Source organism: Babylonia areolata, chromosome 12 (genome assembly GCF_041734735.1).
Source record: "Babylonia areolata isolate BAREFJ2019XMU chromosome 12, ASM4173473v1, whole genome shotgun sequence".
Lineage (NCBI taxonomy): Eukaryota > Metazoa > Mollusca > Gastropoda > Neogastropoda > Buccinidae > Babylonia > Babylonia areolata.
The window spans coordinates 7831240-7850494 of NC_134887.1; the positions used below are offsets into that span (position 1 = coordinate 7831240).

At 40.4% G+C, this 19255-nt stretch overlaps 1 protein-coding gene across 1 annotated transcript; it reads right to left on the reverse strand.

The window, feature by feature from the left end:
* Positions 1 to 12147: 12147 nt before the first annotated feature.
* Positions 12148 to 17653, reverse strand: LOC143288030 (UPF0390 protein zgc136864-like). Its single transcript, XM_076596285.1, has 3 exons — positions 17491 to 17653; positions 15791 to 15849; positions 12148 to 14300 (listed from the first exon to the last, which is right to left on the reverse strand). Exons 1-3 carry the CDS (start codon positions 17579 to 17581, stop codon positions 14145 to 14147), a joined length of 306 nt encoding a protein of 101 aa, XP_076452400.1. The 5' UTR covers positions 17582 to 17653; the 3' UTR covers positions 12148 to 14144.
* Positions 17654 to 19255: the final 1602 nt, after the last annotated feature.

Genomic DNA, 19255 nt, shown 5'->3' on the forward strand with positions numbered 1-19255 from the left:
CCTTGCAAGTTTCCTGGCTATCATGCGTTCCATGAGCTTTCCAGCGATGTTTTGCATGGTTAGGATCTGGTAGCCGCTTACCTGATGATGGTCCTTTCCTGGTTTTGGTATGGGTTTTAAGAAGCTATGTGTCCAGTCCTCCGGCACATGTCCATTGTGGAAACTGTTTTGATATAGATTGAAAAGTTTGCTTCTGTCTTCTTCCGATAGTTCCTTGATGTCCGAGTAGCGAACTTTGTCTGGGCCAGGGGCAGATTCTTTCTTGCATTTAGCTATTGCTTCATTTAGATCATCTATTATCAAGTCATCATCAGGTCCAGTCTGCATAAGGGTTTGGTGTTGCTGAAATGATAGACTGTGGAAATGTGTTGCTGAAATGATAGACTGGAAATGTGTTGCTGAAATGATAGACTGGAAATGTGTTGCTGAAATGTGTTGCTGAAATGATAGACTGTGGAAATGTGTTGCTGAAATGATAGACTGTGGAAATGTGTTGCTGAAATGATAGACTGTGGAAATGTGTTGCTGAAATGATAGACTGGAAATGTGTTGCTGAAATGATAGACTGGAAATGTGTTGCTGAAATGATAGACTGTGGAAATGTGTTGCTGAAATGATAGACTGTGGTTATGTGTGTTGCTGAAATGATAGACTGTGGAAATGTGTTGCTGAAATGATAGACTGGAAATGTGTTGCTGAAATGATAGACTGTGGAAATGTGTTGCTGAAATGATAGACTGGAAATGTGTCGCTGAAATGATAGACTGTGGAAATGTGTTCCTGAAATGATAGACTGGAAATGCGTTGCTGAAATGATAGACTGTGGTTATGTGTGTTGCTGAAATGATAGACTGTAGAAATGTGTTGCTGAAATGATGGACTGTGGAAATGTGTCGCTGAAATGATACACTGTAGAAATGTGTTGCTGAAATGATTGACTGGAAATGTGTTGCTGAAATGATAGACTGTGGAAATGTGTTGCTGAAATGATAGACTGGAAATGTGTTGCTGAAATGATAGACTGTAGAAATGTGTTGCTGAAATGATAGACTGGAAATGTGTTGCTGAAATGATAGACTGTGGTTATGTGTGTCGCTGAAATGATAGACTGTGGAAATGTGTCGCTGAAATGATAGACTGTGGAAATGTGTCGCTGAAATGATAGACTGTGGAAATGTGTTGCTGAAATGATAGACTGTAGAAATGTGTCGCTGAAATGATAGACTGTAGAAATGTGTTGCTGAAATGATAGACTGTAGAAATGTGTTGCTGAAATGATAGACTGGAAATGTGTTGCTGAAATGATGGACTGTGGTTATGTGTGTTGCTGAAATGATACACTGTAGAAATGTGTCGCTGAAATGATACACTGTAGAAATGTGTTGCTGAAATGATAGACTGTGGAAATATGTCGCTGAAATGATAGACTGTGGTTATGTGTGTTGCTGAAATGATAGACTGTGGAAATGTGTTGCTGAAATGATAGACTGTGGAAATGTGTCGCTGAAATGATAGACTGTGGAAATGTGTTGCTGAAATGATAGACTGTGGAAATGTGTCGCTGAAATGATAGACTGTGGTTATGTGTGTTGCTGAAATGATAGACTGTGGAAATGTGTTGCTGAAATGATAGACTGTGGAAATGTGTTGCTGAAATGATAGACTGTGGAAATATGTCGCTGAAATGATAGACTGTGGTTATGTGTGTTGCTGAAATGATAGACTGTGGAAATGTGTTGCTGAAATGATAGACTGTGGAAATGTGTTGCTGAAATGATAGACTGTGGAAATGTGTCGCTGAAATGATAGACTGTGGAAATGTGTTGCTGAAATGATAGACTGTGGAAATGTGTCGCTGAAATGATAGACTGTGGAAATGTGTTGCTGAAATGATAGACTGTGGAAATGTGTTGCTGAAATGATAGACTGTGGAAATGTGTTGCTGAAATGATAGACTGTGGAAATGTGTTGCTGAAATGATAGACTGTGGTTATGTGTGTTGCTGAAATGATAGACTGGGGTCAAGACTGACACCGTGGCTTCGAGATGTGTGAGTTTCATTGCTTGCTTTTTCATGTTTTAGCACAAGTATAATTTGTTTTTAGGTTTGGTAATGTTACTACGTGTTTTTAGTCTGATGTACAATTTACGCCACCTCCACCCCCACCCCCCTTTCTCCCCCTCTCTCTATCTCCCTACTTTCTCTCTCTTTCTCTCTCTCTCTCTCTCGGTCTCTGTCAGTTCAAACTTGGGGTCTTTTATGTTTGTGTAAGTGGGACGGTGAATTATGTATATGTTTGATATGTTTTATCAAATTTGTGTAATGTGGGTTTATATGTCTGTGTCAGTGCGTATGCTAGAGTGTGTCTGTGTGTTGGGGGGTGGGGGTGGGGGGCGGAAGGTGGAGGGGAAGAAAGAGTTACATTTTGAATTTTGATTTTATGTTATAAAAATGATTTTAATTGATTTTAATTTCTAAAATTATTGTCAGTGTGATGACTTTTAAAAAAATTGATATAAGTATTATTTATGTTTTTAATTATTTCATGTAATTATCTATTCTACTATTATCTATTCTTTTTATTTTCCCTCAAGACCTGATTAAGCGCGTTGGGTTACGCTGCTGATCAGGCATCTGCTTAGGCAGATGTGGTGTAGCGTATATGGATTTGTCCGAACGCAGTGACGCCTCGATCCTTGAGTAACTTAACTTTTTTTTTTTTTAATCTGATTTCAGAAGCAAGCAAGCATGCAAGCAATCAAGCACATACACTCTCTCTCTCTCTCTCTCTCTTTCGCACACACACATAGAATAGAAGAATAGAATAAAATATGTCTTTATTACCAAGTGCAGCGGGGTACATAGAGTGTACATAGAGTTTGAACACACACACACACACACACACACACACACACGTACGTTATCTGCACTGTCAGCGCGCGCGGCACAGGTACATTGACCAGTGGCGGCCGCATGTCCGAAGCTGTGCGGCCATTCGTTCACCCAGTCCACAATAGAATGTTAAAAAATCAAAATAAAAATTTCAAAAAAACCCAGTGTGATTTGGGCCCAACCATGTAGTCCCAATATTAGCGAATAAATCGGCTTCTGTACAATGAAATTCATTTCTAATGTTTTGTTGTTGTTTTCTGCGCCATTAAGTAGTTTTTTGGTATGTATAATGTCACTGTATAAAGTTTACCGTATTGTAACGGGGGGGAAAATGTCCGAAAGTTAATTTTGAAATAATTATTGCATTTTTGTCCGCGCGCTATACTAACGGCACTTCTGACACGAAGGGACGACCATAAATATAGCGGTGCGTACACACGCTGACTCCTCAGACAATTGACAGACAAATCCTTTTACTGTCACTATCCCCCCCCCCCCCCCCACCCCCCCCGGCCCCTCCCCCTCCCCCTTCGCCGCCTGCTTCTTACCATCATGATCACTATAAACTCGTTTTCTTTTCAATCGCCAAAGACGTGGAACAAGCTCCCAGATAACCTCCGTCATTCTGATTCCCTCGAATCTTTTAAATCTCGTCTCAAAACTCACCTTTTCCCTCACCAATAAGTTCAATTGTGGCAGGTCCACTTCCTTTGCGTTAGCTGTGCTTGACTATGTGTGTATACATATGTATAAAACATTAAAGAGCACGTTAACGCTGCTATCTCTAAGTCAACCCCAAAGACCAGAACCAGTGGTAGAAGAGGAAAGAACTGGATGGATCAGGGTACACTGGCGTCAGTCAGAAAGAAGCACAAACTCTTCAGAAAATGGCAGAATACAAGAGATGGCAAGGACTATGATAAGTACACAAAAGCAAGGAATCAGTCAAGGAAGGCCTGCAGAAAGGCGCAGAGAAAATTGGAAGCACAGGTGGCATCAGTAGCGAAAACCAATCCAAAAGCGTTCTGGAATTATGTCAAAGGAAAAACCAAAACAAGGACTGGAATAGTGGACCCCAAGAAAGAAGATGGTTCAAAGACAAAGACAGTGAAAAGGCAGAATTGCTGAACCAGTTTTTCAAGAGCGTCTTTATAGTAGAAGATACAGGCCCACTCCCAGACCCACCAGACTACAGTTTCACAGAAGCCTTGGAAGATTTTGAAGTCACCGAGGAACTTGTACGGAAGCACTTAGTCAACCTACATACAGACAAGGCAGCAGGACCCGATGGATTGACACCATTGATACTCGCCAAAGCAGCTGACCAGCTGGCGAAGCCTCTGGCCTATCTCTTCAGATTGACACTGGACAGCGGAACAATCCCGGAAGACTGGAGGAAAGCCCATGTCACACCTATATTCAAGAAGGGGAGCAGAATGGTGCCCAGTAACTACAGACCTGTCAGCCTAACCTGTATAACCTGCAAGGTTATGGAGAAGATCGTACGCGACCACGTTATGAAACACCTGCTGAAGAATTCCTTGATCGCTGAAGAACAACATGGCTTTGTCCCTGGACGATCATGTACTACCCAACTGTTAGAGGTCATGGATATCTGGACGAGCATTGTAGACGACGGAGGCAGTGTGGATGTGGTGTACACCGACTTTCAGAAGGCATTCGACACAGTGCCCCATCGTAGACTTCTGTCAAAGGTCGCAGCCCGCGGTATCACGAGGAAAGTGCTGGGATGGATCAAGGACTTTCTAACCAACAGGAAACAGCATGTGATAGTCAACGGTACGCAGTCTCAGGAAGCCAGTGTGAGCAGTGGCATCCCCAGGGGAGCGTGCTCAGGCCAGTCTTGTTCGTTATTTTCATCAACGACCTCCCAGCTAGAGTTAAGAGCACAGTAAAAATGTTTGCGGATGATACCAAAGTGTTCAACAGAAGTGACACAGAGACGGGACCAAAAGAGCTTCAGGACGACCTTGACCAACTTCAGCACTGGTCTGACACGTGGCTGCTTAAGTTCCATCCACAGAAATGTAGCGTAATGAAACTGGGGGGGGGGCAGAAGTCAGAGGCAACATATTACATGACAAGCAAAAACCAAGAGGACAACAGTACAAGGGTGACATTAAAAGAGACTGCAAGTGAAAAGGACCTGGGTGTACTCATTGATGACAAACTGAGTTTCAAAGAGCATGTTGCACAGTTGACATCCAAAGCAAACAGAATGGTTGGACTCATAAGGCGATCATTTGATTTCTTAACCGAGACAACTTTTGTTCAGTTGTACAAGAGCCTCGTCCGACCACTGTTGGAATATGGCCATTGTGTCTGGGCAACCGTTTCACAAAACGCTATGTAGTGACATCGAGGGCGTCCAGAGGCGAGCAACAAAACTCCTGGGCTCACTGAAGGAGAAGCCTTACCCTGAGAGACTGAAACTGCTGGGGCTGCCAAGTCTGGAACACCGGAGGCTGCGAGGGGACATGATCGAATTATTTAAATACCTTCACGGTCATTACGACGCACAGAGGCCAGTGTTCCAGTCGTCACTTCGTGGAAACCTCAGAGGCAACACCCTAAAGCTCCAAAAACAACGCTTTCGCCTTGATGTCAGGGGGAATTATTTCTCTAACAGAGTAGTGACACAATGGAACGGTCTCCCAGACTCCGTGGTCCTGGCGCCATCAGTCAACGCCTTTAAGACCCGCCTAGATAAACACTGGAGGGGCCTACCTGGCCTGTACAACCCAGCTTGTCAGACAACTGATTTGGTCTAGCCGCGCTCGCAACGCATGCAACCATTTCAGTATAGTTCTTTAGGAACACGAACAGGCCTCGGGAAAGGCCTAAACCGTCGTCTAGTCAAGTCAAGTCAAGTATGTGTACATAACTACATGCAGGTAATATAGTGACCCTCCATCACGGAATGAGTCGCTTTGCACCTGACCAACTTTCTCGCTAGCGGCGATTTTAGGCGGGTGGGGGTCAGGTTTTCGATTTTCAGATTTTGACTTCATAGTAAATTTTAGGCTCTTTTATCTCATATTGAAGTATCTAGGCATAATTGTGTCTTCTTTTGCCTTAAAAGTGTGCTTAAAATGCCTAACCCATAATTCTGACCGCCTATGACTTCGCGAAATCGATTAACTTTGACAAGCTTGCCCTCCCTCATCTCTTGGAATCGACCGGTCGAATCATACATTGTTTTAAAGGTCACGTCCGTCTCTTTCAATCTATGTCCTTCTCATTGGTTGATTTTTTTAACTACGAGCGAATCGTCGCTTTCAAAATAAGGATACACTACGTAAACAATGCGTCACTATGAAGGAAAATCCCCTCTGTCATTGGCCGAGAGAGGCCACGTGACGAAACCAGCCATGCAGCACGCTAGCTCAAATAAACATGGTCGCAGGGTTCGGAAGCACGCTTTTCAAGAGTGACTTGGTGATTTCCTGACAATATACACTTGCGTTGCACACATTTTGCCATTCAGTGAAGAAGACGACATTTGTGAGTTTCTAACCCAGTACTTCATTGATGGAACTGACCATTCCAACTAGGCTGATGGTCATGAAATCGATCTCAGTGAACACGAAGGAGACGCTGATTTCGAAAGCAGACGACGCAGGGTTGTCGTTCAGCTTTCATCAACAATAATATTAATTTTGATGTAGATGACGAATCAACATTTGCACTAGATACAGAAAGGCTGCAAGCCTTCGCCTGTAATTGCCGAAATCACACGCACCAGGTGCCATCAGTGTTGTGACTGACATGGAAACAAGTGAAACTGACTTGCTGCACTGAAGTGATAGAACTGTGTTTCTCACAGCTCACACAAGGAATGTTCAATATGCAAGCAAAGTGACTGGGGGACTGGATATAGCTGAAGTGTCTGAAGGTAAGCATTCTTATTTTACCCACATTGACAAATACTGAAATGTAATGATGATATAATCAATTGAGAATAATTTATTTAACAATGATTGACTCAAGACTGATTTATTGTATTACATTGGAACATAAATTCACTGTTTGACATGTGGAATAAAAATAATTAAAAGAATAAAGTGAATCTGAGGAAATTAACAGAGTGTAAATTAAAAGAAGATCACACACACACACACACACACACACACACACACACACACACACACACACACACACACAATGTGTGACACAGTGTGTATACATGTCACTCACACACACAATATGTGTCACATACTCAAGACAATATCACACACACACACACACACACACACACACACACACACTGTCCCTTCACAGTTTAACCATTATATGTAACTGAGTAAGGAGAGGTACAGGGGCATGACATTATGAACAGTTCGCAGTTTCACAGAATTTGCTTCAATGGATATTTTATGTGAATGTGTGTCAGGTTGGTGTGTGTGTGTGTGTGTGTGTTTCTGTGTGTGTTTCTGTGTCTGTTGTTTTGAGGTCAATAAATTATTAGATACAGAGTTGTGTCAACAGTAAATACTAACAGTATTACTTATAGTTAAATTTCTTTTTCAGCCCTGAAAGATATGATGGTATTTTATATGCCTGCCTGTACACCAGTGAATAATTCTGAGATCACTGCTGGCAAGTCATGTCATCAGAAGGAGAGGCAACACCACCACACTAACTACACTGTCAACTAAAGAGCTGTCTGCTGGTGAACTACCTATGAGTGAGTGAGTCAACTGTTAATGTACTATGATTTATAGTATAAATTTACCATGAAGTGTGCAAATTTAGTTTCTTTTTACAAACTTTGTATAGATGTACATGTATGGAAGTGTAAACTTTTGCACAGACATTTACATAAATGATATAAGTGTGCATGTGCTTGACATGCCACTATGCATAAAGTAACTTAATGGATTGCAGCATGTCATGCACATGCACACTGATATGCACGCTGATACTCATAGTGACACAGCATTAATAATCACTATTTCATATTTTTATTATCAGTAAACTGTTTTGTCTGATTATATTATGATATATATATATATATATATATATATATATATAAGTGTATTCTTCTTTTATTTTCTGATAAAATACATAGAACTAGAAGTAAAGCATTTTGTAAAGTCCTGTGTAAAGAATGAAAGCTGTGATGTAAATGTACATAACTGAAATTACTGTTGATATTTAATCTAACATTATTAGCATTAATGAATAAACTGTAGAACATATAGAAAATAATTCAAAACAAAGAAAATGAAAACAGATAAAGAAGTATTACATAACAAACTGTTTCAGGATAAACCATGCATTTTTGGAACATACTGATACCACCAGTGGAGAAAAAAGAGTGAAGGAAGAAGCTTCAACATCAACACCATCCACCCGGATGACTAACACTTTGTACCACAAGAATTAATTACCTGTGCCACATATCTGCACTTTTTTTTTTCTTTTTCTTTTTTTTAAAGCAGATTGAGTGTTTGCTTGATGAAGTTGTGTGTCTTTATTGTGTGAAGTATGGGTTTGACAAGTAGGTTTTCTTTGCAGATGAAGTGTTTGAAGTGTTCATTTGGATTATGAAGTGTATTTCATTTGATGCTATGCTGGGATAAAACACACATGAACTTGTACCTTTTGTATGAGCAGTTTTGTTGTGTGGATCTTTTTTGTTATTTTGTTGTGCTTGTATGGATTATGGTAATATCACAAGCACACTAAGCCAGTGAGCACATTCAGGGTTCGTCATTAACATTTTTTCACATGAGCGCCTGCGCTCTAGTTTCAGAATTTTGATGAGCGCAAACTGAAAACTAAGAGCGCACACTAAAAACCGTCAGCCTTCCTTTTTGGGATCAAACATTTCAGCATTTTGATTTTGCACGGCCGCGAAATCGATCGTGTGCTCCACTTTTCTACTCTTCAAGTCTGAAGAGCGCTCTTTTGCATAGCCTCCCCTGATTCACTAGGCCTATTTTCCGGTTGAACTAACAAAACGTAAACAGATGGCTTTCAAACTTCGGTAAATGCAAAACGATCGCGCTTTTGACTCTTGTTTGTGATGGAAAATGGAATAACAATTTAGATACAGTAGTGTATGCTTATGTCTTTTCAAAATCAAGAGCGCAAGCGCTCTGAGTCAAGGAATTTTCCAGAGCGCAATTTGTTTTTTCAGAGCGTTCCGCTCAGCGCTCCCGTTAGTGACGAACCCTGACATTGAATTACAACAACTGCATGATTCGGCATCATGCTTTAGCATTTTTTACTTTTAATCTGGCATAAATTTTAGTGCACATACTATACAAGGCAAAAGTTTCATAGTAATTGGACCACAAACAACACCACAACAAAACTAATCTTAAAACTGGAAGGTTTTTAGTCATGTTGAGCTGATTAAAAAGTAAGTATACAAACACTTCAGTTGCAATTCTTTCAACAAAAAAAAGAAAATTCTTATTTGAATAAAATCAAATACACTCAATATTTTTCTTTCAAACTTTGTGCAATTGTAGATATTGCCACTAAGTATGTGTGTGCCAAATTTCATGAACATATCTTGCTTAGAAGTATGTGGTTGCTATGAACATGTTCCAAAACTTTTCGGCCTTGATTTCTCGGTTCGTTACTTTCACGACTTCAGAACTTCAAATCACAATAACTTTTCACAGAATCACCCGATTTACAAACTTTTTTTTTCACTGTAAAGGTCATTTATTGCAGATTTATGATATACCAATAACTACAAATTGACGTCTGGTGCAAAGCGACTCATTTCTTGGTGGAGGGTCACGTCACTATATGAATGTGTATTGTATGTGCGTGTGCTTATGTAAGTTTGTGCCTGCCTATGTGTGTGTATGTGTTAGGGTAGCTGTTAGATACACATGTATGTTAAAATGTATGTATGCAGCGCGCGCGCGCGTGTGTGTGTGTGTGTGTGTGTGTGCGTACGTGATCACATTTTGGTGTGTGTATGTAGCATAGATATAATGTTTTATGTTTACAAAAGCGTTTTTGTAAGCACCTAGAGCAGATTTCTGGATAGTGTGCTACATAAGTATCCATTATTATTATTATAAAGTCTAACGACACACCTCATCCCGTTCCTTCCCCCTTCATGTGTCAGCTACACAGCGGTATCAATGGATGAGTCATTTCACACCGTCTCTCTCCATGCCCACCTATCTTCCCTGATCGTTCACTGACTACATCATACATCAATTCAATACAACTCTGTATGTGTGTGTGTGTGTGTGATCTGTCTGTTTTCAATACGTGACAACTCTGTGTGCATGCTCGCTTGTGTGTGTGTGTGTTCAATTGAACTATCAGTGTGTGCAAGAAAGAGAGAGAGAGTGTATGTGTGTACAGTGGAGTGATGGCCTAGAGGTAACGCGTCCGCGTAGGAAGTGAGAGAATCTGAGCGCACTGGTTCGAATCGCGGCTCAGCCGCCGTTATTTTCTCACTGCATGTGTACGTCTTTTTTTTTTCTTTCCCCCCACCCCCTCCCCCCGATCTCTCTCCTTCACACTCACACATATGCACACAATCACACAGAGCCGAATCAAAATAATATAATGCATACGCCACGCACGCACATATTTGTATTTCTTTTTATCACAACAGATCTCTCTGTGTGAAATTCTGACTGCTCTCCCTAGGGAAAGCGCGTCACTACACTACAGCCCCCCCCCCCCCCCCCCCCCCCCCCTTTTTTTTTTTTCTTTTTCCTATAGAAAGGAAATTTTCTATCTAAAATTACGTTTAAATAACATACTTACCGTGACCCAACTAGTGCAGACTCCGGCAGGGGTCTGACATTCAGAAAATACGAAAAAACTTAGCCGTATGAAGAGCACAGGTACAGGAGTCATGATGGCTGCCGGAAAAAGAGGGCGATAACTAGCCGGACAAAGGGGAGGTTACCTACTTCCGGGAGGTTATCGGCCGTAGTTTCGTCTGCTCCGCATGGGCGGATAGTTTGCACAGGACAGGAATGTCAGACCCCTGCCGGAGTCTGCACTAGTTGGGTCACGGTTAAGTATGTGTAATTAAAGTGGATTTTTCTACAGAATTTTGCCAGGAATAACCCTTTTGTTGCCGTGGGTTCTTTTATTGTTCCTTTTTTTTTGTGTGTGTGTGTTTTTTTATAATATACTATTTAGCATTGTTATTTCTTCTTCTTTTTTTCAACAGCAGATATGTTTTAGCGTATATATGGATCAGTCCGCACCACTTTTACACCGCCTTGAAACTGAAACAATCATCATTCTAGGAGTGACATCATATGCAGTTAGACATAAACCATGTTGATCACAATCATCTTCATCTTCTATCATTCACATTATTAAAGAAGGGGATGCCAAAAGGTGAACTGGTGCCAGACAATTAACAGGGACCTCCAGATGATGAACAGACGATGGAGCCGCGCACTGAAAGTTCCTACTGACCGAACACACCAGAGCACTTAGACAACCTCATGCATCGCATGACTTGGGAGCACCTAAAAAAGCAATAAATGCTGAAGGTTTCCCCCACCCCGTCCCCGCCCCGCCCCAGGTAAAGGCCTTGTACACAATCTGTGACGAACAAACAAAGAATGTGTCTCGCATTACACTGAAGAACATGTCTTGCATTACACTGAAGAACGTGTCTTGCATTACACTGAAGAATGTGTCTTGCATTACACTGAAGAACATGTCTTGCATTACAGTAATTTACACTGAAGAACATGTCTTGCATTACACTGAAGAATGTGTCTTGCATTACACTGAAGAACATAGTCTTGCATTACACTGAAGAACGTGTCTTGCATTACACTAACCAATGAGAGCAACCGCTTTTGGCCAGTTTGTCTCCGGTCACTGTTTGTTTTGGTTGGCAGCAAACAGTTTACATCGAAAGACAGGGAGAGATAAGGCATACAGGGAAACTGAAAAAAACAACAAAAAAAACCAACAAACCAAACCCAAAGAAGTCATGCCCTCCTAAATCATGAGACAAAGGGTAAGGCATACAAGGAAACTGAAAATGTGAGAAAAAAAAAAAAATATATATATATATACACATATCTCTCTCTATCTCTGTGAATATATATAGGAAGGAATGTCAGACCCTGCCGGAGTCTGCACTAGTTGGGTCACGGTTAAGTATGTGTAATTAAAATATATATTATATATACCCCCTTTCCCCCCTCCCTCCATCTTCCCACACTCAGTGATGCAGGGCTAATTTTTTTTTAAAAGAGAGACACCGTGAAGAATAAAAGAGAAACACTCTGAAGAATAAATTTGAAGGAAGCGTGACACTGTCTTCCACATGTTTATTAATTAATCCCTTGACTGCTGCTTACGAGTAAGCTCATCACGACATCAACGTAGGGCTCTGACCTCATTAAGGTCGCACGGAGTTTACAGGTCAGGATGTCAATAAAATGAATTACAGTTACACCACAGATATGTACACAAACAGAACTGACTGCACTTCAAACTTGTGCCACTCTGATAGATCTCATTTCATCAAGGATCAGATGTCAAGGGGTTAATCTTGTAGCGTTAAACAGGTGATATATACATGACATTCATGAATGCACACAGATGAGGTGACTTGGTCTGACATTTTTTTGCGCAAGAAATGAATGAAGGAAATCTCTAGATTGGTCTTTAGAAACAAAACAAACATGCATTTATATCCTGCACATTGCTTCTGCAAATGATTTGTCTTTTTTCGTCCACATTTAGTGTGAGTGTGTGTGTGTGTGTGTTTGTATGCATGTACACATGTGTGCATATGCACACACACACACACACACACACATGGCCAGTGATTCCTTGTCAACCATAAAAACAATTTCAATGTGACCTGAATCAGTGAATACATCCTTTGAAAAGGTTCTGAACATCTGTAAGTTCATGGTTTCAATGTTGAAAAAAGTGTTTCATTCAGTGTTAATTTCTCAACGAGGTGTCACTGTGTTTAGACAAATCCATTACACGCTACACACATGTGCTAGACAGGTACCTGACAGCAACATAACCCAGCGTGCTTGTCAGGCCCTGACCACATGCAAAATATGTAACCCCAGGGGGGCAAATGGGAGGTAACCTACTTCTGGGAGGTTATTGGCCGTAGCTACTTTCGTTTTCTCTGCATTGGCGGATAGTAGTTTGCACAGGACAGGAATGTCAGACCCCTGCCGGAGTCTACACTATTGGGTCATGGTGCACTAGTGGGTCACAGTTAAGTATGTGTAATTAACTATGTATTTGTGTACCCCAGTATCAGAGTGGGTTTCTTCTGAAGAAGTTTGCCAAAGGACAACCCTTTTGTTGCCATGGGCGCTGTTTCAGTGCGTCAAGCGTGTGCTGCACACAAGACCTCCGTTCATCAGCTCCTCTGAATGACTGGATGCTCAGTCTCATTTTTCAGTCAAACCCTGGAGAAAGGGCGAGAGTGGTATTCAAACCCAGACCCTCACAGACACTGTACTGACAGATGAGGGTCTTACCCATTATGCCACCTTCCCCCTTAAAAAAACAAACAAACATCAACAACAAACACAAGTCCTAGCATTTGACCTGTGAATGTTGAAACAGAGCAAGCACTATGGAACACCACCGACGTGACAAAGCAGAAGTGCAGAGACATACTCTGTGATCCGTAACCTCATTACGGCTGACACTGAAAATCCCCTTTGGATGGCTGGCACTGGAACTGCAGCCAATGACCCCAGAGTGTGGCTGTGAATGGGACTCACAATGAGCAGTATAATCAAGACACCAACTAACAATGCAGCTGATGGGACAACAACAACAACAACAAAAAACAAACAAAAAAAAGCCCAAATCAGTAGGAACACCTCCCCATGCCACCACGGAAATGAAGTGGATTTGTTTGTTTTGTATGCCACTGGCGACTTCAAAAATGGTTACACACATGCAAGCCTTCATACTTCGTTCAAACAAAGGAATGTGTGAACTGCAATCCACAAAAAAAAACCATGAGACTGGAAAGCAGTATACACCTCTTATATCTTTTATTATACAGAAACATGACATGCTGATTCATTGACACATTTCTTTTTTTTCCCCACGGAAACACATCACATTCAAAATAAACATACGCACTCATACTCTTAAACGACTATTTCAGCACATACTTCCATATGCGCACATACACACACACACACGTACACCCCCTACACAAAGAGCGTGAATATTACACAAGAGTTTTACACACACACACAATCATGCTGCACTTTCATGTCTTTTTCTTGGACTTGCTGGCACCTGGTTTGGATTCCGAGGACCCAGAGGGGGCCGAAGATTTGAGGATGGTCAGTGTCTTGGGTTCTGCATGGGCCGCCCGTGACATGGCATCCTGCTCTATACTGGCCTTCAGCTGCTTCTCTAGGCCCTGGACCAACACAAAACAGTTCAGCTTCAGTTCCAGTTTCTCTAGGAGGCCTCACTGCGTTTGGATATATATATAAATCCACAATATACACATCTGCTTGGCAGATGCTTGACCAACAGCATAACCCGACCTGCTAATTAGGTCTTGAGTGCATCATGCACTGCATGTATGTATGTATTTTTTTTTGTGTGTGAACCTGTCAGAGAGGATTTCTTGTACTTCTACCAAATTTTGCCAGAGGACAACCCTTTTGTTGCTGTGGGTTCTTTTCCAGTGCGCTAAGTGTATGCTGCAAACAGGTCTTAGTTTATTGTCTTGTCCGAAATATGCTCAGTTTGATTTTTCCAGTCAACCTGGGGAGAAAGGGTGAGACTGGGATTCAAACCCAGACCTTCACAGACACTGTACTGGCAGGTAAGTGTCTTAACCATGATAATATCAATAATAATAATAAGAAGAAGAAACTGCACATCTAAATATGGTGCTGAATCAGGCAAACAGAGCTCCCACAGATGTGGGCAAACAAAGTTCCATAGTTTTTCCAGACCTTTTCCATAACAGACTAAAAAGTTTCCATACTCAATCCAAAGCCATACTGAATTATATTATATTTTACACAAAGAATCATCTGCCACAAAGAAGAGTTGTTTCCCTAAAAGGCCTTAACCACTTTGAAATATTAAATTATACTTATCGTTGAGGTTTCTATAACTTATAGAAACCTCAACGATTATGACTAGAAGGTATGCTTGCCTTTGTTGTTAGTGTAGCAATGCAATACGGTCTTGGAGTGCAGCATTAGTTACCCTGTGAAGGTAGTCTGGGACCCCCCACCCCCCACCAAGAACTATTCTAAAAGATTATCTGGGAATCCCAAGATCTCTAATTTGTTTGAAGCCCTGAGACTGAGAGAACATGTCATGTCTGAAAGGAAACAAATCTATCCATCATGCTCCCAGACAGCATGGTACACCAACTTGGGTTGTTTCCCTTTCATATACTCAATACTGTCTCCTGTGGGTGAATAACACAAAATAGATGGCATATATATATATATATATATATATATATATATATATATATATATATATATATATATATATATAATATTCAGAAGCGCACAGGCTGTTCTTACATGTACACATGCTAATGTTTGCAGTATGTTAATGGCAGACAAACAGTTGTAATGCCTAACATATTTAGGGCACATTTTTCCAGGTCTTCTGGGACACTGTAAGTGTTATAATAATTAATATGCTTGTGACTGAACTGTGTGTGTATGTGTGTGTGAGAGAGAGAGAGAGTGTGTGTGTGTGTGTATGTGGCTGTGAGCATGACATCATTGACATGTATGTATCATTGTATGAATGTGCATGTGCCATGCGCAGTCACATATTTCAGTACAACAACTGCATTCAAAAGTTACAATAATGAACACTAACATTAGTATTAATAATATTATTATAGTATTAAAAAACAAAATAACGTACCCTCTTCACTTTTGAAGCCTCTATCAATCTGGACTTCTTTGGAGCGATAGTCCGGTGTCCTGAAACATGAACATTTTTAGTTTACTGAATTAAGCTGTTTTATAAAAGTTAAACTCCAGACAACCATAAAACTACTGAATGATACAGTAGGGCTAGTGATACAAATTACAACTAAGCTAAATACAAAAAAAAAAAAAAAAAAAGTGACAAAGAAAACACTCTGAACCTCCCTGCCCCCCCCCCCTCCCCCGCCCCCCACTTTTTTTCTTTTTTTTCCCTACTAAGTGCTGCTGGGAACAAAGGTCATCTATCTGTCTATGCACAGTGACACACACATATTAATTATCATGCATGCACACACTCAGATACATACAATGATACATATGATATACACAACCCATCCACACACACACACACATCCACACACACACACATCCACACACGTCACGACAGAATGAGAAAGGGAGAGTGAGACAGACAAAGAGACTGAGAGAGGCAGGCAGACTGACTCACATTTATAGAGATAGTAATATAAATCTACAAAGTCTGTGCAATTGTTAAGAAAGAAAAAGGAGTACACTACACACAAAAATTATGAAAAAAGGAGAAAAAAAAATGGATAAGAATGCTTTTTTGTGTATGCTTGGTTGTTTGTCTGCTGTTGCTCTGATGTCATACACTTCAAATAAATATTAGTTTATATTACACTCGGACCCATGACTGAAAATCTAATAAAAAAAATAAAAATATATGCCTGTCAATATCAGAATATATGCATGCACTGGCTTACTATCATTATTCTCAATGTTTGAACTGTAGTCAACTGAACTTGATTTCTATTATCTAATTTGCTAACTGGCAAATGAAACTGCATATTATTTCTATAGAAGTTAGAACATATATATGTATATATATATATATACAATATAGCTAACAGGACTGCACAAGCTGTGTCTTCACATACATACAAGTATTACTGTATGTCATGTGTGTCTATTTAATTTTAAAATAAAAGAAATGAATGCCTGACCACTGGACAATACATACTGATACTCATGCATACACACATATGTAAACACTCACTCACAATGTAAAAATGTTCAAATCAGTGAAGCTTAAAAAAAAGAAATCTAAGAAGTGAACTCTGCTAACTCTGAAAGTAATATGTTTCTTAAAGCTTTTCCCTACTGATAATGTAAAAGAAGATGTATAGTGTAAAAATGTTTACAGACTGGGAAAACCAATTTTTCTGTTTTCATCCTTTTCCACTAATGATTAATTCCAGGTTTCCATCTGGCATGTTTTTTTGTTTACCCTCTATTTTCTGCCTCATCATCATGTTCTTAACTATGCCTGAACAACAGAAGACAAAAACAACCTGAATATAAATGTCACTGCACATCATGAAGTATGCCAGAGGAAAATCACAATGTATGAACTGCAATGGAGCAACATCAAAATCAAGTAATTTCGAATTTCTTCTCAACATGAACTGATATGTAAATTGAACAAACCCTATATCCTTCATAAGACCATTATAATGACTTGTTTCCACTCTCACACCCCACACAAAACAGCAAATCACAACTGCAACGCAAAAAAGACTAAGTCACAACTGACCATAGATGGCGACTTGCGTCAAAATGAACAGGCCAATAAAGATAATTTTGTGATTAAACCATCAAAAAATCCCACTTTACCTTTTCGAAGCATATCCTTTTTCTCGGACTTTTGTTTCTGTTTGGCTCCTTTAGGAAGCTGAACTTTTGTCTTTAACTTTCCTTGAGGCATGGTGAAATTCCCTCGTGGTGTGTTACTGGTGTCAGGTTTCTTTTCTACGTGTGTTTGGGTCACGCTGCCAACTTCCGGTAGGAGGTCATTTCCGCTGCTTTAAGGGAAGTAAAGCAAATAAATTTTGAATTATCAAGACATTCCTTTTAACCTCCCTTACTCCGTACGAATCGTTTACACAACCCTTTCGCCTCTCCACCTGAAAAAAAAATACGCGTTACACCATCCAACATCTTATCGTGTTTATTGCTGTTATATTACTAATATACATTGAATAAACCTTATAATCATAGGAAAATACACCAGCTTTGCTACTTTTTTTTTCCCTCAAGGCCTGACTAAGCGCGTTGGGTTACGCTGCTGGTCATGCATCTGCTTGGCAGATGTGGTGTAGCGTATATGGATTTGTCCGAACGCAGTGACGCCTCCTTGAGCTACTGAAACTGAAACTGAAACTGAAACTTTTCTTTTTTCAGACACGGACATTATGTAACTCTGTGTGTGCCGTGTGTGTTTGTGTTTGTTGATATGTAACTCTTTTTTTTTTTCTTTTTTTTTTAAACACGTATTTCAGTCTGTGCAGTCTTCCCTCTCAATGCTTACCTCCACTGATTTTTTTTCCGTCACTAACGTAAATAGATCAATAAAACAAACAAAATTTGAAACAGGTCTCTGTGTGCCTTTTACGAGACATAATTCATGGAAATGATATCCGCATTTCGTTAGGATAACAAATGGAAAACTCTTCTAAATCACAGGGGTTTTTTTGTTGGTTTTTTGTTGTTGTTTTTTTGTTGTTGTTTGTTGTTGTTGTTTTTTTGGGGGGGGGTTGTTTGTTTGTTTTTTTTGTTTCAAAAAATGCTCAGGAAAGAACTGAAGCCGTCCAGAAACAACTAAACAATATTGCTCAATGGTGCAAAGACACAGGATCTTCCATCAATCCAGCGAAAGCCCAAACGTTGCTGTGCACCCTCAACAACAAAACCGCGAGCAAATCACCACCTTCTGTGTCATTCGATGGGATTCAAATTGAGAAAACTGAATGCCTACGCTACCTAGGAATACACTTCGACAGGATGCTGACCTTCAGAAAACATACGGAAAACACTGTTCTCAAATGCAAAAAGGGCCTTTCAGTCTTAAAAGCAATGGCAACCAAAGGAATTGAACAACGCCACCTCTTCCTGCTATACCAATCACTCGTCCTCAGTGTGATCGACTACGGACTTGGGCTAACAACACCGTCTCAAAGCAACCTCCTAAAATTAGAAAGAGTCCAAAATAAAGCTATGAGGCTGATCCTTGGAACAACAAAAGACACGCCCACAGAAACCATGCGATACCTGCTTGACCTTCCTTCAGTGCAGGCCAGAAACAAGTTAGAACAGGTCAAGACCTACTTCAAAGCATTAGAAAACCCTCAAAACCCACTGCATGACGCAGTCAAAGAACAAAAAGGCAGCCGTCTAGGACGAGGAAGATCATGGATGGGGCAAGCAGAAGACACAATCCAGCTAGTATGCCGACTTCAAGACCTGAAAGAAACAAAAGAATGGGAGAAAAACCCCGAAAACCTCAACCATCTATTCAACACAGTCATTTCACCCACTCTAGGAAGACATTGTCGGGAATGGCCAGAGGGCAAAACTGATGCGGAAGTGAAGCTGCTTATAG